General features: G+C 34.9%; 2 protein-coding genes and 1 pseudogene across 7 annotated transcripts; all 3 read left to right on the top strand.

The window, feature by feature from the left end:
- The first annotated feature begins 357 nt into the window (after window positions 1–357).
- Window positions 358–10,055, top strand: LOC140879950 (E3 ubiquitin-protein ligase makorin). Of its 3 annotated transcripts, XM_073283947.1 has the most exons (9): window positions 358–500; window positions 1,801–1,888; window positions 1,968–2,743; window positions 2,821–2,890; window positions 7,735–7,823; window positions 7,924–7,993; window positions 8,508–8,590; window positions 8,721–8,840; window positions 9,585–10,055. In XM_073283947.1, exons 1-6 carry the CDS (start codon window positions 490–492, stop codon window positions 7,958–7,960), a joined length of 1,071 nt encoding a protein of 356 aa, XP_073140048.1. In that variant the 5' UTR covers window positions 358–489; the 3' UTR covers window positions 7,961–7,993; window positions 8,508–8,590; window positions 8,721–8,840; window positions 9,585–10,055. The 3 variants fall into 3 exon arrangements, with proteins under 3 accessions (XP_073140048.1, XP_073140047.1, XP_073140046.1); XM_073283946.1 differs by lacking the exon at window positions 8,721–8,840 and having other exon boundaries at window positions 9,585–10,053; XM_073283945.1 differs by lacking the exons at window positions 7,735–7,823; window positions 7,924–7,993; window positions 8,508–8,590; window positions 8,721–8,840; window positions 9,585–10,055 and adding an exon at window positions 6,633–7,691.
- A 1,373-nt stretch (window positions 10,056–11,428) lies between these two features.
- LOC140879949 (protein gamma response 1-like) lies at window positions 11,429–14,348 on the top strand (annotated as a pseudogene).
- A 542-nt stretch (window positions 14,349–14,890) lies between these two features.
- On the top strand, window positions 14,891–19,562 carry LOC140879947 (protein gamma response 1). 4 transcript variants are annotated; one of them, XM_073283941.1, is made up of 4 exons: window positions 14,891–15,224; window positions 15,577–15,651; window positions 17,134–18,500; window positions 18,693–19,562. In XM_073283941.1, exons 3-4 carry the CDS (start codon window positions 17,195–17,197, stop codon window positions 19,412–19,414), a joined length of 2,028 nt encoding a protein of 675 aa, XP_073140042.1. In that variant the 5' UTR covers window positions 14,891–15,224; window positions 15,577–15,651; window positions 17,134–17,194; the 3' UTR covers window positions 19,415–19,562. The 4 variants fall into 4 exon arrangements, with proteins under 4 accessions (XP_073140042.1, XP_073140044.1, XP_073140045.1 ...); XM_073283943.1 differs by having other exon boundaries at window positions 17,156–18,500; XM_073283944.1 differs by having other exon boundaries at window positions 15,577–18,500; window positions 18,711–19,562.
- The last annotated feature ends 625 nt before the right edge of the window (window positions 19,563–20,187 follow it).

Here is a 20,187-nt window from a genome sequence, read left to right on the forward strand (position 1 = left end):
TGACGACCCTTACTTTTAATTTATTTACTAATTATTCTTTGTCTCTTTGTATTTTTTAATTATGGTTTTTTTACTCTTATTTTTTAGATTATATTTGTTGACACAAAATTTTAAAATAAAATATATTACTCTATTTAATTAAAAAATATATTATTCATGAAAAATAATAATAATTATTGCTCTTATTATTGTTATTATTATTATTATTATTATTTAAACATACCACCTGTTTATCGATCTATTTTTTTTTAAAGAATGAATCTATGTTATGATTATAATTATTATAATGATAATGATATTATTACGTGGAAGGTCTAATCCATGCTGACATCATCATCGGGGGAAATACTGGTGGATACCATTCCATATTAATTTAAGCTCGAATGGCCAATTTACCCTAAATTCGCTCCCCAATTTCGCATTTCTCGAGTGGCAGAAGCACTCCTCGGCCAGCCGCGAATTTACTTGGGGCGGATTTCATACAACGCCATGTCAAGGCGGTAAATGATTTTGGAAAATTCGACTTTACCACCTAATCGTGCTGTGAATATTAATTGATTCGTGTTTTTTCCCCGAGTCACAAGATCTGTGCTTTTATTTTGTGTCAATCGGTGGTCTTGGGTATCTTTGGCGTTGGGATTTATATTTACAATCTATCTGTGTGTTTTTTTTCCTAAACGACTTGGAAATCCGCACAGCTAACCTGTGTGTACTGACTAAATCTTTGGGCTAACACGAAATCGCAGTGAGTAAGCCCTGTGCGACATAATTCGCCCAAGAAAGTGTTAGTTGGGGAATCAAATCTAACCAATTATCAAGAACTTACCTGGTCGGACACCCTTGGGGGCTCTGTGTTCTTTTTTCGAATTTATTTGGGATGGGGTTAGTGTCAAATTAGAGATGCTAGGGCAGTGTAAAAAGAATTGAAGCGTACATAGTTAATGGGTTTACATTTCAATTGGATGGGTTGTCGACTTTCTGTGTTCAACTGGGTAAAATTTGTTATCCCATCTGTGATGGGGAGAGGATTGTAAAATGCTGTTCAAAGAATTAGTTTTGTCAAATGTTCTTTACTTGCATGACTTGGCTGCTGAATATCATCTAATTTCTCTCTGTCGGTATTTGGATAGTCTTTTACCTAATATATATTGAATTTTTTCATTATTTTATTTTGCCTATTTGTGTAGCACTACTCATGTGTTCAAGAAATGTGACCAATGTTTTGAAATTGTTATTGCTGAAGAGTTGAAGTTTCATACATTTGTTGGAATGCCATGGTTTTTAATCAAGATTATTTTGGCTATAGGTTGTTTTACCACTTATATTCTCTTCCCTGTGTTGCTTATAACAAGATATTAAATTATGGTTGCTTAGTTCTTTCAGACATCCACTCAGTTGTCCTACTAGATTGAATTCTATAATTTTTTTCCTGGAGTTGGTGCATAAAATTCTTTAATAACTAGTGAAATATCATCAGGAGAATTATATTTCTTTTAGTTTGTCTCTTTGAGAACTTTACTTATTTCTATATTTTTTTATTTGTCATCTCCCAACAATTATTGCAAAGAAAACACGAATGCGTGCGCATAAGTGTGTCTTGGCTAGATGATGTTGGTTTTTATGCCTGGACTAGGATTTAGGGCATCCTTACACCTTAGCATGACTTGGGCTTTAACGCCTATCTCCACATGCTTATGGTTGTCGGTTTTGCACCACCTTATTTTGTTAAACTATATATCAGTGGTTTATGGACAGGTTTGAAGGGATTAATTGACATGTTTTCTCCTTTGTCTTCTACAGGGTTCAGTGCAAATTCTTTGCTCACGGAGCATGTTTAAAAGGAGAACATTGTGAGTTTTCACATGACTGGAGCGCCCCTCCGAATAACGTAATTTTCTGTCAACCTGCTGGGGCTTAAAAGCAATTGTTTATGGTATAATGTTATCCATTTTTCTATGTTATTCCAGATATGTACCTTCTACCAGAAAGGAATATGTGCTTATGGCAGTAGATGTAGATATGAACATGTCAAACCTTCAAGGTTACATTCTTCGGTTTCATCTACTGCAGCAGAGCTTTCCTTCTCCGTGGTGCAGTCTTCGGGAACTGCTGGATATGATGCTTATAGTTCCCCAGCCTTAATTGCTGAACATTCAGCTGCTAATGGATCTTTCCATCCTCCTCCTAAACCCGCGTGGGGGGAAAATTTGGGGTATCAAGATTTACCAGAGAGTGGTCAAGAAGCTAGATCTCTGAAGAGTGTTGATCCTGCTGACCAATCTATCTGTTCGTTTGCTGCGGCTGGTGATTGTCCTCGTGGGAATAAATGTCCTCACCTTCATGGTGACCCATGTCCTACCTGTGGGAAGCTGTGCTTGCATCCTTACAGGCCACAAGAAAGAGAGGAACATATGAAAACATGTGAGAGAATGCAAAAACACTTGGAAGAATTGAGGCATAGTCAAGAAATAGAGTGCAGTGTGTGTCTTGAGCGTGTCCTCTCAAAGCCTATATCTGCGGAAAGAAAATTTGGAATATTATCAGAGTGTGATCATCCATTCTGTATATCATGTATCAGGAATTGGCGTGGTAGTTCTCCGACATCCGGTTTGGATGTTAATGCTGCGCTAAGAGCTTGCCCTATTTGTCGAAAACTTTCATACTTTGTCATTCCTAGTGTCATTTGGTATTCCTCAAAAGAGGAAAAGCAGCAGATTGTCGATAGCTACAAGCAAAAACTCAAGTACAGCTCCCTCCACTTCCTCCTATTTAGCTTTTATCCCCCCCTCCTTCTTTCATTAACAATTACTTATCTTCCAGGTCTATTGATTGCAAGCACTTCGACTTTGGTAATGGGACCTGCCCATTTGGGACAAGTTGTTTCTACAAGGTATTTACGGTCTCCCTAAAAAACTACGTGTTAGACCAATCCATTTAACTTCCAATGGTATTTTAACTTCCTTTAGTTTTTCCATTTCCTAAAAGTTTCTATGGGCCATTGCTTGAACATAGCTTATGTTAGTTTTCTATTGGTTTAACATTTAATTGTTAAGAGGGTGGTATTTTGGCTCTTTTGTTGTGATATATGATACTCAAGAAGATAGATAGGCAGCCAATTGAGGCTGTGACTGTTTGTTGGAGGTTCCTAAACTTCATCTCCCAGGTCCTGGCCAGGAAATAAAGAAGGAAACTTATTAGAGCTGGCATGTTTGTAATAATCTAGGTTTCTGTGTTTTTATGAGATATGCAACTGGCTGTTGTGGATACAGCTGCTTAAGTTTCCTTGGGATCGGAAAATATTTTGCCCCATCTTAAAATAAGTGCAGGTCAGTCTTTGGAACTGATCTGGTTGGTGTTTTTACTTTTTTGTGTTTGAGAATAGTACTATGGAAATGATGGCTTTTAATGCAGTTGGCTTACGTCTACTTATTGCCAAAAGAGGAAAGAGCTATGCTGTTTTGAGATATACTTTTAGGCATATAAGTTAAAGCCAACGATGCATTTTCCTAGACACAATGCCGATTTCTTGCGCATAGGGGCATTCCAAGGCAAAACCCTTCAATGAGGCGTGCACCTTGGCCATGAATCCCATGTTTTTGTGCATATTAAAAGTTCAAATCGCATTTAAGCATGCCTCAAATAAAAGAATTATTTATTTCAATTGAATTACAATTTATCAATATTTGATTAAACGCTACTATTTTTTTTTCTTAGTATTATTATTCAGATTCAGTGGTTTGTAAAGTTTATATCAGATGCTTGATGATATGCTTTTCGTAATACCTAAACTCTCGAATTTTACTTTTAATTCACCTAGCTTCAATGAGGCGGATGCCTTTGATTGCCCTTTGAGTTTAAGGTCCGTGACTCTTGTGCACTTTAGTGCTTCTTGCATCTTTAATGATCATGATTTGGTGGCTGCTATCCTACGTTTGTGTTTTTATTTTCAGCATTTAATGAAGACATTGTAAAATTGTTGCCTTATTTGTGGTATATCCATCTAAATGATTACATCTTTAAATTCATCGTTAAAATGCGGTTGTGAATGTAATTTTTACAATGCAGAGGTGTTGCCACATCTAATACGAAGGGAGTATTGTTGTTTGGGTATCTTTATTCTACTTCTTGCTCCTTTCTGTTAGCTGTGGTATTCAAGATTTTTATGCTAAAACTTCGCCAAGAATTTTGATATTTCGTCGTCTAAAATCTGTTTCATCGATTCTTGTTGGGAACTGAAATTTTGATTACGTTTGGTTACTGGTTTATTACCTTGCTCCTTGTGGAAATCTATGTGCGTACCTAATTTTTTTGTCGTATTCAAGTGATATGACCTATGGATTCGTCATTCTGTGATGATAATGATATATGTTCCATATTGGTGTAATCTTTTCTCCCGTTTGCTTATTTGAAATTTAAATAACCTCAATGCTTGTATTTTAGTAACGCATAATTCAAATATGTTTCATGTCAAAGCAAACATTCAATGCAATATGTTACTTGATTTTTTTGTCATGGGTTTGAGTAATCTGTTTTGAAGTTATTGTGATCTAAGTAGCTTCTTTCTTGATATTTTTTCATTTGTAAACCAAAAATTCATGCAAAGTTGTCTTATTTTAAATGATTTGGGAAAAGTTGTGAGAATGCGTTTGAAAAATAAAAAAATATATGTTTTGTATTATTTTTTGGAAGTTTTATTGTGAATCCTGTAAGATTTTTTTTTTAAAAAACATCAATTTTAAGGTATGTTTGGATTGAATTTATGTCAATGAGATGATTGAGATATTTTACAGTTTTAATTTAATTAATTTAATTTAAAATATATTATATTTGATAAAATATGATACATCAATAGAACATATTATTTTTAAGAAGTGGTGGAAAGTTGAATTATAAATAAATATTATGTCAAGATGTGTAGAACTTGGTTAGATTTTTTTTTTCCCAAAAGGATCGAAAGTGGGGTGGTTATATTTGTTTTAACCCGGGCATTAGAAATGGTCTTGGAAAAAGGTCAATTTTTGGTGGCCCTTTCTCAAGCTTTTATGTGTGGTCTGTGAATTGTGAGTCAGAGGAATCAAGTGATAAAATGGGCTGTAGACATTGTCTTTTGCACGAATAATGTTGAAATGGTTTTGAGAAAGAAGTTCTTAAAAGAGAGAGCTCTTGGGGGATGTTTCCAAGCGAAATAGAACTTTGTACATATTTTGTTAGTCAAACAGCCTTTAACAGACGCTGAGATTAGATTTTTGGCGTCTAGATTTTAAACCATTTTCCATGTGTTTTACTTCATGAAATGAAATATTTCTAAGGAACTGTAATTTTTTTCAGAATTTTTTTGCAAGTAATTTCTTTGCTTTACTGTGAAGTATTAAATTCTTAATAGTTGTGATGATTTATTCCAAGGATTGGGCAGCCGGCTTGATTTTGATTCCTATATCAGAATTGAAGTGCTTAATTCATTATTAGATATCTCATATCTGATTTTGAAATTTATATTGATGTTATTTTGCTACGATGTTTTCTTCTTATCCTCTCTTTGTCTATATCAAAGACTTTACGAGCATGTTGCACCTAGCTTTCTAAAGCAGCATTATCACATACATTTGACCATTAGCCTAACCAAAATGCAACACAAGTCCAAAGTGTTCACTACACCTATTATCAGCCTTCTTGATGATGCAAGTCTTTAATGGTTCGATGCTCATCATGATTACTTTTCATGCCATAAAGCTACAAACATTGTCTTGCCCTAAATGGTGTGAATTTGTGGACAGATTATTCAAGCTACCTTTTGAGAATGCCCATACCCTTTCCTGTTATCATTTTCATCTTTTGTTTGCCAAACATTTTAAGTAACTCTTTAACCCTCCAATCTTTGTAGATCCCCATTTCGAGATGAACCATCACCAGGCTTTATGAAGAAATGACATCCTTTTGTTATAGTGTCTTCGTAAATAGATAATATATTGCTATTGATGTTAAAGAGTGAAAATCATGACATGGCCACGAACTGAAATAATTCTGGAAAAAATTATCATGATTCACATGTACATTTGGGATTATATTTCTCCACATTTTAAATAAATCGCAGCAGTCCCTGAAGCTTAAATTTCGCAAGTATCATCATTCACCCTAAATATTCGTTGTTGAAGTTTCTAAACCTTAAACATTAGCATATTCTGAGGCTAGGAAGTTGTAGAGATCATTAATTTTGTATTTTGTGGGTTTATTTTATGAAAAATGAAGTTGGTGAGTTGAGATTTCATCATCCTGAAAAATGTCAAATGTTACTCTATTACTCTTTATATTGTTGATGGTAGTTGATGCTAATTATTGTTCACGTACCCTTATAAGTTATCATTGTATCAAAGAATTAAATTCCTAGGGGTGGAGACCATTGTCTTAGTGTGGGATACTTAAATCCAAATTTACATCTGAATTGGTATCTCTCTGAATCCTAAGGCAAAGGCATTTTGTACTCATTTTATTGATGGCTTTTGAAAATTGTGGGGAACTTTTACTAGTTTTAATCTTATCAATGTTTTATAAGTAATTTTCCTTTAGCGCACTCCTTTTCTTATTGTAAACTTGGTTGGCTTATTCCATTGACACATCAGTTTGTTGTGTTCCAGCATACTGTCAAGCCTGGCTCATTTTTATGGAATGCTTCATTCCAACCTTATTTAAACAGGTCAAGATTTCAGGACATAGATGAAGTTCAATCGAGCTCTGACATCTTAGCTACGAATGGCTTACTTGACCAATTTTATGGGAGCAACATTCCAATAGAAAGTGAGGAATTGGATAATGATACTATTGAAGATTTAAACAATATAGTGGCAGAGATGAGGGCGATGATATCTATCCTACGGGATAACTGATGCGAGTGACTATATTAATGAAAATACTAGAGCTCCTTCAGCTGTTTCATTCTATTTAGTTGCGAAAAACGTGATCCAGTAATTAATAGTCAGCAGAATTTTGCAGTGTAAACCTGTGTACCATTTCATGAGTATAAATTTGTGACTGGAGAATAAATTAAATCTTGATATTGGGGCCTGATGCTGGACATTTTGGCTGACGATATTAAAGTGCTCCATGCTGGCTTTGTTTTGCTTTGGATATATTTATGGATTTGTCGAGTTCCAAATCTTGAATTGCATTTATTTCACATTTAATCGTAGGAGCGAGTTGTGATGTTTGCACCAAATTTATTGATGGCATGCTATGCAATGCTTCACGCGTGATTGAGGATTTGTTCGGGTTTTGTAAATTACAATGTTTTCGTTGCAATTAATATTTCACACATTTACTAATTGGAGTGAAATAATACTGCAAGTTTAGTGTATTGATGAGTATCAACTGCCTTGAAAATTGGTTTGGTCAAACTGGAATCGGGGAATCAATGCAACATTATTTGATTTTCTTGTTTGCTTCTTGGCACAGTGGCCATGAGTTAAAATTTGGGCTGTTCTGTCAATTTTAAATTGTTGGTGCTAAGACGATTATTAGTTCGTGACAACAAAAGACACCGGACATGTAATTGGCACAAATTGCTGAAGTATGTTTACGTTTATAATGATGGGAGCTTACTTAGAAATTCCTCTTTATCTGATCCGTGTATATTTGTGAATACAATCATCTTACTACTAAGTGCTTCATTTCTCACATGCATGCGAATGTTTACAAATCCCTTTGTTTTAGCAACTTTTCATATGGATTCCATTTTTACAGCATGCATATCGAGATGGTACGCTTGAGGAAGTGGTTCTTCGCCATCTTGGGGATGAAGATGGAAATACAGTGATTGTTAAAGATATTAGGTCACGTTTGTCCAATTATTTTTTAAATAATGTTTGCAACATATTGTTCATACATTTTCTTAGTAGTTTGTGTTTTATTTGCGACTTATGTTGTTTTCAGACTCTCCGATTTTCTTAGTGACTTGCATTTGAGGTGATGAGAACTTTGAAAATATCACGGAGTTTTTCAGGTATCAATCTTTTCTCCCCACTTCTATAATCATCGTACTTTGTATTTATGATTTTGTGTCTTCAATAGTGTTCTATTTTTAGGCAGCAATAAATGCTGTTTCAAGTGAATATTGTTCTTATGGGCTAGTACGAAGTTGGGTATTTTATTTTTCAACTTCATCATTTTCCGTTATTTTCTTTTCTTTTTTTTTCTTTTTTTGATAGGAAACGAGATTATATTATACAATAACCAGCTATTAATTACAAAAAGCGGACAAAATATCCGCGCACGAAGCACTAAATTTCAAAGCATATTTTCCGTTAACTCTTTTGAAACAAAGACATGTTATATTTATTATAGTCAATTACTTTGAACAATTACAGAAATCTTTACTCTTATCATCAAGGCGCTTTTGGCTCAAGTTTTTTATGATGCGACTTTTAGGCTTGTGTTTAATTCATCATGGTATCGAATTACTGACCATATAATTACAATGTGTTCCGTTTATTCATTTATTGATCGTGCGGATGCAGGAAATTTGGTAGCATACCGTTGCATGCCATCTGATCTGACTGAAATTTCGATGACTAATGGATGAATAATGACTTAATCTGAGGTAAGTCTATCTTTCTGAACCATTAGAATTATGTTTCAGTATTCCATTCATTTTGGATATTTCAATGCTTTGGGTTGTAAGTTTCATGCATCTGCCCACGTCCTTACCCAATTACGAATATTCATTTCAGATTCCTGTTATAATTGAGACGTTTGACAAGATCTATCCACAGAGATCTGCTTTTCCCAAAAAAACTGGGTATCAGACAAGAAAATCTGTGGCAGATGGAATTGCTATCTGAATTTCAAAAGTGAGGGTTTTGTATGAATCTTGGTTATCCATGCGCCCTTTGCTATGAAATTCAGTGGCCGTTTTCTCAATTTATTCATAAGACCTTCCTTATTTATTATGTTGTGACAAAATACTTGAGCAATATCTGTCATCATAGATTTCCGCAGTTACTCTTCTATTAAACTGAGTATGCCTCGATACTTGGTAGACACGTCGAGCAGTGTTATCCTGAACTTGATCCGAATAGTTGGCATGCGAACATGTTTTTTTTTTGGGTAGTTTATCTAGAATTAGATTATGAAAGTTGCATCTGTGGCTGTAATTGTAGAGGTTGATATTATCGGTCATAGAGAAGAACGGAAATGGGGGTAGATGAGATGCTTTGGTTCTCTGATTTCCACCACGGCTCCAACTTCCATCATGCATGAACCAATCATCTGACTGGCTTGACCTTCAATTGAAATTGTCTGTTACTCGTTTGGTACTTCATGGACACTTTGAAATCCTCTTAGCCATGAAAAATGTTTTCTACTTTATCCAAGGATACCATGTAAGAATGGTCTTTTTGAGCTCTGCATGAGATTGTTGGCTGCTTAAGCCTCTTTTTCGTCTTTAAACCCGATACCTTGAGAAACTTCAGTAGTGACATGATATCTGCAATGTCTCCACATTACTCATCATTTTCTCATTAAATTTGGGATAAAAAAATTGCCATGTTCCTTGTACTGCATAGCTCACATTTTTTCCTTCTCGATAATTTCAGATACTACATTTTCCCTAGATGCAATGCGAGCACTGGATTCAAGATTGAAGACTGCAAGGCATGTCAACCACAATATACAAATAATTTGGATTGTATTCAAGAAAGAGATCTTATGCATACAATATATATTGATAAATTGGTTCAAATATTATACCAACTGTGTATGAATGTAATTGAAAGGAGAACGAATATGCAATAAATGCTGTCGTCGAACCTCGTTCGAGTCAAATATCAGGCACGACGTCGTGTTGTTTTGAATTTGTACTGGGCTAAGGTTGATCAATTAGCTCACTGGTGGATAAATAGGTGTTTTGGGGAGTTGAGGTATTGTATTCGAGTCCCCCATTGAATGCCTACATGTAAAAGATTTGTGTTGGACAGTGTTGAACATTGGAAAAATATAGTTGCGGCATATTCCCCTGTAGTACTCAACATTGAAGCATTGCCCTGGATTCATATAATGTGGATTGTAAAATTTTCAACATGAGATTCTCATTTATGTTCATTCAATCAACTCAGTAGAGATGTTATGCAAAAGAGGATCTAAGATTATTTGTTTTTTGAGTCGGTAGGAGTTCGTTACAATCGAGTTTTGAACTTGATATTTTATCACAAACGGGGGACTTTGTTGTCAAATGAGCTGAAAGCATCGACAAAAATGGATTTTGGACTTTGTACCTATTTTTTTCTTTCGAAAGTCTTGTACGGTCAAGGTTTAGATAATTAGGATTTTTTTTAATGATCATTTATCAACTAATTATGACCATAAAAAACCAATGAACTCACAAGCTGAACCTCATGTTCGTCCTAATTATTCAAGGGTGGTTAGGAAAATCCCAACCCTTAACATGGCGAGCCCTATATAAAGCAATGTTCTAAAAAGTTTGATTAAGTCTCGCTTCATTTCGCTTTAGCTTGAAGTTTTTTTAAAACGCTTCGCTTCGGCTAAAAGCGATAAAAAAAAACGGTCAAACATAGGTTGATCATGTCAAATGTCATTAAATACGCTTAAATGTGATTTTTTTGAAAATCAAAATTGATTAATAAGACTAAAATAGATCATAAATTAGCGTTTTTATTAAATTGTTTATAGTCAAATGGATACATTGCAAAATAAATTACATTTTTTTAAATAAAATCCAAATTAAATTACTCTCTCCGTCCCGATTAAATTGTCTTGTTTTGTTTTTCACACAGATTAAGAAAAATTTATTGGAAAAACAAATTTTATATAAACTTCCTATTTCATCTATGTTTAATGTATTAAAAAATGATTGCACAATTTTCAAGGTGTAGTTAATAGGAGTATATTAGTAAATGAGTGTAAAAAATATTATTAAATATGTTATATGACTATATATTTGGAACAAACAAAAAAGAAAATATAGACATTATAAATTTATAATTGGGACGAAGGTAGTAGTATTTTAAAATATTTAAATAAAACGTTGATTGCTTAGTTGGAGTAAAATGATATATGATAAACAGTCAAAACTCTTTGTAGAGATTAATGATCTTCATAAATATCAATTAATATCAAGATTCAAGACTCTTGTGCTCAATTAATATCAACATTATCATCCTTATATTAACACTGTTAATTAATCTTCATAAATATCAATTAATATCAAGACTCTTGTGCTCAATTAATATCAACATTATCATCCTTATATTAACACTGTTAATTAATCTTCATAAATATCAATTAATATCAAGACTCTTGTGCTCAATTAATATCAACATTATCATCCTTATATTAATACTGTAACTCCACACGAGCCAATGGATATCTGACAATGGATCGCTTTGGGTCAACCCTTTTGAAAAGTAATAACTAGATATTTGTTGTGGCAATTAGGAGTTTTCAAAGAGATACTTTTTGAACTTTTGTCTCCTTCAAAGGGATTTCTGCAGTGCTGATTTGTGCGTCTACAGTTAGTTACATCTCATTTGAAGCCAGTCTCAAGTCTGAGGTATGCAAGTCACTTCACCTTGGGATTTTCCTTTCGTTTTAATCTCTATTTCATGTTTCTGACTCTTCGTAAAATCTTGTGAGCAGCCACCATTTTTTTTTTTTTTTTGGAGTGAATCTCTCTCAGAATTTCGGCTTGTTGCACTCAGCTAAAAATGGAAACCAAGCAAAAGCTAATTTAGGTGTCATTTTTAGGCCAAAACCTGTTGCTTTTATTGTTTGAGACACCAAAGTATGTTGCCAAGTACGGAAGAGAATGGGATTAAAAAACTTGACTTGTTTAGTTTGATTAATTATTTTTCTCGTATGCAACTGAAGTTGAATTTTTTATGTTCAGGAGATTTGTTAGTTGTGCGTGTGTGTGTGTGCTGGAGTGATGCATTTGTGCTGGAATGCTTTATGGATAATCTATCATCCCTGAAACCGTGTGTCAGCCATAAATTACTTCACATTGCACAAAAAATGAGAGTATATGCATTGTATGCTGGCTGAAATTCATGGAACCTTTAAATTGTTGAAAGTACTCGATAAATATGATGCATATGAAAAACCATCTTTAGCAAAATATTCATGGCCACAGAAGCCAAAAGCATGTTCCTTTTGTATGTAAAATTCTGGAAATTAAGACTGCCCATGCAATATTTTAGGCTAAATGTGTAAATGTGTTCTCTGGTTACGAGATTGATGAAACAAAGTTCGGTTTATTGCTACTACTTGGAGCTTGTATTGATGGGGGTACTCACTGCAGGAATCCAAGTTATTTTCACTTTCCGCGGACTTTCTTGAGATGGAAGATGGATTGCAAAAGTCTCCAAGGCCAGGATATCCTGCAGACATTCCTGATGCAAAATATCTTTCTGGACTATGTACAATACTGGCTGCTGTAATCCAGGATGCAAAAGACAAGATCTCCCATATAGAATACATCTTTTGCAGTCAACTTTTTCCTAATTTTCACTTGAAAAATCAAAGCCTCCAGAAAATATATTCTGACGCGAGGGATGCTGCAGAAGATATATATAAAGAAAAGGAAAAAGACTTGCTACTTCAAATCAAGAAGCTCCAGTGTGAAAAACAGCAGGTTATGGAAGAAAAAGCTGTTGAATTGAATGAGTGGATACAAGTACATAAAAATATGCAGAAGGTTCTTGATTCAAAAGATTCCCTGATACTACGGCATGAGAACACAATTAAAGAGGTTGAAGGGCAGAAAAATATTATCTTGAAAAAGCAATTGTTTCTGGAGGCTGAAACTGAGAAGTTGCACCTGGAGCTGGTGAAGAAGTCTGAGGAAGTTGATGAGCTGCTGGCAGAACTTCGAGGTAAGACGCGAGAAGTAGAGAATGGGAAGGATTTGCGAGAACATTTACGTAAGAAAATTGAACATCAAGTCTCAAAGATGATGAATAACGAACAGGCTGTGAATAAGTATGTGAAGGAAAATAGTCTTCTCACATCCAAAGTAGGGAGTTTGGTGAATTGTGTTGATGAGCTGAAGAAAGAACTTTCAAAGAAAAATAATGATTTGGAGGAGGCAAAAAAAGTACATCAACAGTTGCTCCTACATATCGGTTCATTTGTTTTGAAAGGGCAAAGAGAGGGACAGAATTGGAAGGATTTGAGAATGAGAGGAAAATGCTTCTGGATAAACAGAAAGTTCTAGAGGAAACAATTGATTCTCTTCGACATATTATTTCCGAAAAAAGTAAAGAGCCTTCTGTTGGAATGGAGTTGCCTGAAAAGTTACTACGGCAGTTCGAGGCTAAAGATTCTGAATTACTGTCTGGAAAGAGGAAACCTCAGGAGCTTATTGCTCATTCGAAGAAGCCGAAATCTCAGTATGACTACGCGTGCAAAAAACTTGATCTTATCACAGAACCTATGCTATCCCATAATGAAATAGAGGATGATAGTGAAATATTCAGACATGATCAGAGTCCTCCAACTTCACACGGTAAGTTCAATGTTTGCGCTTTTCTGGTGTGCAAGTTTACTCCTTCCAGCACATGGATTGCATCATTTTTCCACACAGGTTTCAACTGGACTCATTGGAAATATAAATTGATCAGCATCTTTCTGTATTGAGCGTGTAGTCGATTAATACGAGGAGGTTTACTGTTTTCGATCCTCTATTTTTTGCCAGTTCCAAGCTAATGATCCTCTATTGTTTGACAGTACCAAGCTAAGCATGTATAGAGATGTATTTGGCTTTGTTTCTGCATACACAACAAAGTTCTGATTGTTATCATCAGCATTTCTAATTTCAGATAATGCGAACAAGGCATCTTCAAAAGCTGTTGATGATGCTAGTGAAGTAACCAGACCAAAGGAAGAACAAGAACTGTTACCGGACGACACAGGACCCCTACTGATTGAAAGAACAAATCCAGCATCATCATCTACCACAAGTGCTTCAGTTTCACCAAAATGCCCGATTGGTAAGAAGTCATATACGTCCCATCAGAGCCGGCTCCTTGATACTCCACTGGAGAATGTGAAAGAAAATTGGGAAAAAGTGATAAAGGAGGAGACACACAATTACTAATGCTACAAGTTTTGTGTATTTGATGAGCATCAACTACCTAGAACCATTAGTTTGGTCGAGCTGTCATTCGGGTATTCGATGCAACATTATTTAAGTGATTTTCTTGTTTGCATCTTGTCAAACTAGTTATAGTTTGGCCTGTCCTGTCAATTTTAAGCTGTTGATGCCAGGATAAACACCAGTTCGCGGCCACGAATGACACCAGATATGTAATTGCTCACAAGTTGCTGAAGTGATATATGTTTCGACGAAGATGGATCAAGGATTATGTTTGCCTAATTTTCTACGTTCAAGTTTTAGGTTCTTTTTATTGTTCATCAAAAACTAAAATTGATTGTTTATAAAAAGTTGAGTAATTATGAACATAAAAAACCTATGAACTCACAAGTTGAATCTCATGTCCATCCTGATTATCCAAGGGTTAGGAAAATCCCAACCCTTAATAATGGCCAGCCTATATAAACTTGTTTTGATCTATTACAATTTAAAATTGTAGTTGTTGAATTAAAAATCGCGTCCGGGGTAGTTGAAGTAAATTTAGATTTTTCGGTAAATTTTAAGTTAGATGAGTATATTCAAAAACATTAATCAAACCGTTGTTGAATTTGTTATAGTCCATTGTCAAATAAACTACGTTTTTTGATATATTCCAAATGAAATGAGTATTTCTAAATATTTAAAAATAAAGCTTTGATTATTTTGTTGCAACGTAATGAACTAATGATATATCTTGACACAGAAACTCATTTGACGACAACTTCTCACGAATCAAAATTTTAATTAATTAATTTTTTCACTTTAAAGATTGAATCGACCCATATCTTACATGAAACCCTCAACCCTTTTAGAAAATTGCGCCACGTTGAAGTTTTCAAATAGATATTCTCCCGCGCTTTGAGTTTTTGGTTTTCTGCATTGGCAGATCTCGCGGTGGAATTTGGGATTTAGGGTTCAACATTTATCCGCACAGGCGACAACTTTCATCTCCGCAATCTCCCTGTGAGCGAATTCATTCCTCTCTCTCAACGACCAAGAGAGAATTCTTATCATCTGGTCAGATTTCTGCTGCGTTTTCTGATTTGTGTGTATACAGTTTCTTCTCATTCGAAGTCAGACTTCCGAGGTATACTACTTGATCGTGGATTTCGCTTTACTTTTCTGTTTTATATTAATTTCTGCTGTGATTTATTATACATTTTCCGGCCGTTTTCGACTGGTTGTAAAATCTGTGAGCAGACGATTTTCTACTGTTTTGCGTTTTTGTTGTTGGAGAGATTGCTATCATTTATCTCAAAATTTCAGCTTGTGACATTCAGCTAAATGGAGTTTTGTGTTTACCAGTCGAGCTAGTTTAGGTGTCACTTTTAGGCCGAAACCTATTGCTTTTACTGTTTGAGGCACAAAAAGCTATTACAAAATACTGAAGAAAATGGTGTTTTAAAAATTGACCGGTTTTGTTTGAATTTCCATAGCAGATTACGGAAGTGACCAAAGAAAAAGAGCAATAAGTCTTAATAAATCGGAAATCAGAAAGGCGTGGCATTTGTCAGGTATTTGAGCTAGATTTTAAGCTCGCACACTTTTGAACACTATTTCAAATTATCTTTATGAGAATAAAGAGATTTAATGGTGTTGTCGATTTAAGTCGAGCATATTAGAGGCCTTTCAACTCCTACTGGTGGACACTAGGTCGAGCATAGTAGAGGGCTTTCAACTCCTAGAAACAATTATAAATAATCAGTGGGTCCAAGACTCTCATGTACTAGATATTCACGGTGTAATCAAGTGAGGGAAACATATGCCCCTTCACATTCTAGCATTACGATAGAGTCTATTGGTTAGGTGATAAATATGCCATCATCTATCCATTTGCATCACTTCTCTTTGGAGCAAACTCTCTTAAAGTCCACATGGAGTCCAAATTAGGCAGTTACTGTTGTGAAATTTAGTTATTAGAATTTTTTGTTATAAACTAAAGAGCAGTATGTGCTGCAGAAGTAGCTACTTTATAGAATTGGAGGTTAATTTTGTCATAGTATTTTGAAGGATTTGCTTTACACATAATTGTCAAAAGCGCGGAAGGGCACGATTTAAGGGCAAAGCCCTTTGCCTGCACTTCAGTGCGATTCACATTGAAACGCGCTTTGGAGAAAAACATAAAATGTGATTTCTCTTCTGTTTACCATAAAAAAAGAGCTGGAAAACCCAAACATGCCCTCACATTTTAATAGTTGATATTTAAAAGATGAAGATGATGATAATTTCAATATTTGATATCTCCTGTTTCATATTTTAAGAAAAATGAATTTATTTTAATTTTTTAGAATATTTATTTATTGCGTTTTACTTCCGAAGCATGCACTTGCTTTGCACTTAAAGCCCCAGGACACTTGAGCTCTTTAATGCGCCTTGCGCTTTTGAAAACTTTGGTTTATATTGTTTTTCGACAAGAAATCCATCAATCTAGCTCTAAATGATTTTGGAATCGATTGGTAGGAATACATATTTTTTATTTTTGCTTCAGTCTGATGCAGTAGAAGATAATACCTACTCTCGATTCATTGGATTACTTTTGATGCTCTCATGGTAGTGTATGGCTGTATGCAATTAACTCTGAAATATTTTAAAGACAAGATTTGTGGATAATCTATCTTCCCGGAAGTGATGTGCTGGAGTGCTCTCTGGATAATCTATCTTCCCTGAAACCATTTATCAGCCATGCCTATTGCGGGACCATTCTGTAACATAAATTACTTCACATTGCACAAAATTTGAGAAAGATGCATTGTATGATGTCTGAAATTTATGGAACCTTTGAATTGTCAAAGGTACTCGATAAATATGATGGATACGAAAAACTGGCTTTAGCAAATATACATTTCCGCAGAAGCCGAAAACACATTCCTGTTTGTAAGTAAAATTATGGAAAGATTGCCGTGCAATTTTTTAGGTTAAATTTGTAAATTTGTTCTTTGCGGTTACAAGATTGACAAAAGAAAGTTCATTTTATTGCTACTACTTGGAGCTTGTAGGGGTCACCACTCACCACTGCAGGAATCCAAGTTATTTTCACTTTCCGCTGACTTTCTTGAGATGGAAGGCGGATTGCAAAAGTCTCCAAGACCAGGATATCCTGCAGAAATTCCTGATGCAAAATATCTTTCTGGACTAAGTACAATTCTGGTTGCTACAATCCAGGATGCAAAAGACAAGATTTCCCAGATAGAATACATCTTTTGCAGTCAACTTTTTCCTAATTTTCACTTGATAACTCAAAGCCTCCAGAAAATATATTCTGACGCGAGGGAAGCTGCAGAAGATATATATAAAGAAAAGGAAAAAGACTTGCTACTTCAAATCAAGAAGCTCCAGTGTGAAAAACAGCAGGTTATGGAAGAAAAAGCTGTTGAATCGAATGAGTGGATACAAGTAATTAAAAATATGCAGACGGTTCTTGATTCAAAAGATTCCCAGATACTACGGCATGAGAACACAATTAAAGAGGTTGAAGAAAAAAATATCATTATCTCGAAAACGCAATTGCTTCTGGATGTTGAAACTCAGAAGTTGCAACTGGAGCTGGTGAAGAAGTCTGAGGAGGTTGATGAGGCAATGAAAGTGCTCAACAAGCTTCTTCAAATAAATCAATCAAGTGCCTCTGTACAGAAAGGTATACAGTTGAAGGAGTATGAAGACAAGGCAAATGAATTCATTTCAGAACTTGAAAATAAGGGTTGGAGATTTGATCAGCTGCTGTCAGGACTTCAAGAAAAGACACGAGAAGTAGAGAGTGGGAAGAAATTGCAAGAAAACTTACTTAAGAAAATTGAATATCAAGCCTCAGAGATATTAAATAACGAACAGCTAGTGAATAAGCATGTGAAAGAGAGTAGTCTTCTCATGTCCAAAATAGGGGGTTTGGTGAATTTTGTTGATGAACTGAAGAAAGAACTTTTGAAGAAAAATAATGATTTGGAGGAGGAAAAAAAGGTGCAGGAACAGTTGCTCCTGCAGATTGATTCATTTGGTTTTCAAAGGGAAAAGAGAGAGATAGAATTGGAAGGATTTGAGAACGAGAGAAGATTGCTTCTGGATAAACAAAAAGTTCTAGAGGAAACAATAGATTCTCTTCAACAAATTATTTCTAAAAAAAGTAAGCCTTCTGTTGGAATGGAATTGCAAAGAGAGTTATTACAGCAGTTTGAGGCTAAAGATTCAGAATTACTGTCTGAAAAGAGGAAACACCAGGAGCTTATTTGTCGTTATAAGAAGCTGAAATCTCAGTACAACTATGCGTGCAAAAAATTTGATCTTACACCAGAAACTATGCTCTCCCACAACAAAATAGAAGATGATAGTGAAATATTCAGACATGATCAGAGTCCTGCAACTTCACGTGGTAAGTTCAATGTTTGTGCTTTTCTGGTGTGCAAGTTTACTCCTTCCAGCACACGGATTACATCAGTAGTTGATCAATATGAGGAGGTTTACTGTTTTTGATCCTCTATTGTTATGGTACCAATCTATGCATGTAAGATGTATTTGAATTTCTTTCTAAATATAAAATAAAGTTCTGATTTGTTATTATCAGCAATTCTAAATTTTTCAGATATTGAGAACAAGGCTTCAAAAGCGGTTGAAACTGCTATCGAAGTAACCAAACCACAGGAAGAACAAGAACTATTGTGGAACAACAAAGGAACCTTATTGATTGAAAGAACAAATCCAGCATCATCTACCACAAGCACTTCAGTTTCACCAAAATGCCCGATTGGTATAAAGTCACACCTTCCAAGTGCTGCAAAACGCCCTATCTCGTATTGGAGAGATACGAGGTCCCATCAGAGTCGTCTGGGGCCTGATCCACATGATGATTTCCTTGATACCCCACTGGAGAATGTGAAAGAAAATTGGGGAAAAGTAATAACGGGGGAAACACATAAATGTCCTAAACAGGATGTACAGAATAAGAAATTTAGTAACTCTGACAATGATGATGAAACACAGGACATGAATGTAGATCCTGAACCGCGAAGAAGACAAATGCCACCTTCAACTCGCGGAACTTCAGGTTTTAAGTACATAGAACCTGTAAGAAAAAAATCTGACAGGGAAAGCCTGAAAGGCATGGAATGCAAGCAATGCAAGAAGTTTTACGATGCTATTCTCCCTAATGGAAAAGAAAATGCCGATGGGAACTGGAAAAATATGCGCTGCGAACACCACAACGAAGTTTCAAGACATCGATACAGGTATGAACCTCCTTCGACTCCTGAAGGATTTTGGAATATCGGATTTGAATCTGAAATTTAAGTACATTTGCTTTTTAATATAGATGTAGCATCACTTGTCATAGCAATTGCAAATAAATCATTTGTATTATTTAATCAAGAAACTGGCAACCATTATAGAATTTGGAGGAAGAATTACTATATTTCATTGTTCCTACATCAGTTTGTTAATGTCAAGAAGCCTATATAATGCTCAGCTAGTTCTTAGAGTCGAAAAGCATTTAAGATCTTATTATTGTGAACTATTGATGGTGGATGTGGATCACTCAAAACAGGTTAGTTACACGGAATTATATTTAATGTTAAGGAACTTGACGATTTTCTGAATGTACAATCGTAATTAAGAACTATTTCTCGTTTTTGAAAAGTTTATATAAAGTCCTATATTACAACAAATATTATTTGTATTTCTTTTCTAGGAACTAATACTCAAATTATTTAGGAGGATCGTATAATTCTCTCCAAAATATTGCAAGTTTCCGACTTCTATCGTCAAACAAATGTCTCTTAGCATCAATAAAGAGACCATCTATGCTTTCCATAGTGATTCATTCTTCAATATATATATTGGCTTCTAATTCACATATACTTCATTTCAGCCGATCCAAATATTTTTTTTTCTCTATCTCTGATTTGAGTGTCAAATGGAGTTTATCATGAACATCACTATATTGTGTTTGCTTCTGATCATCAGCTATGATTGCCGGATCACCATTAGAGAAACATAATGAGTTATGATATATATAAATACACGGTTACACACACAGTTACATGTCTCTATTGGGATAATTTTAT

The sequence above is a fragment of the Henckelia pumila genome, chromosome 2 (genome assembly GCF_033568475.1).
Source record: "Henckelia pumila isolate YLH828 chromosome 2, ASM3356847v2, whole genome shotgun sequence".
In the NCBI taxonomy this organism is placed as follows: Eukaryota; Viridiplantae; Streptophyta; class Magnoliopsida; order Lamiales; family Gesneriaceae; genus Henckelia; species Henckelia pumila.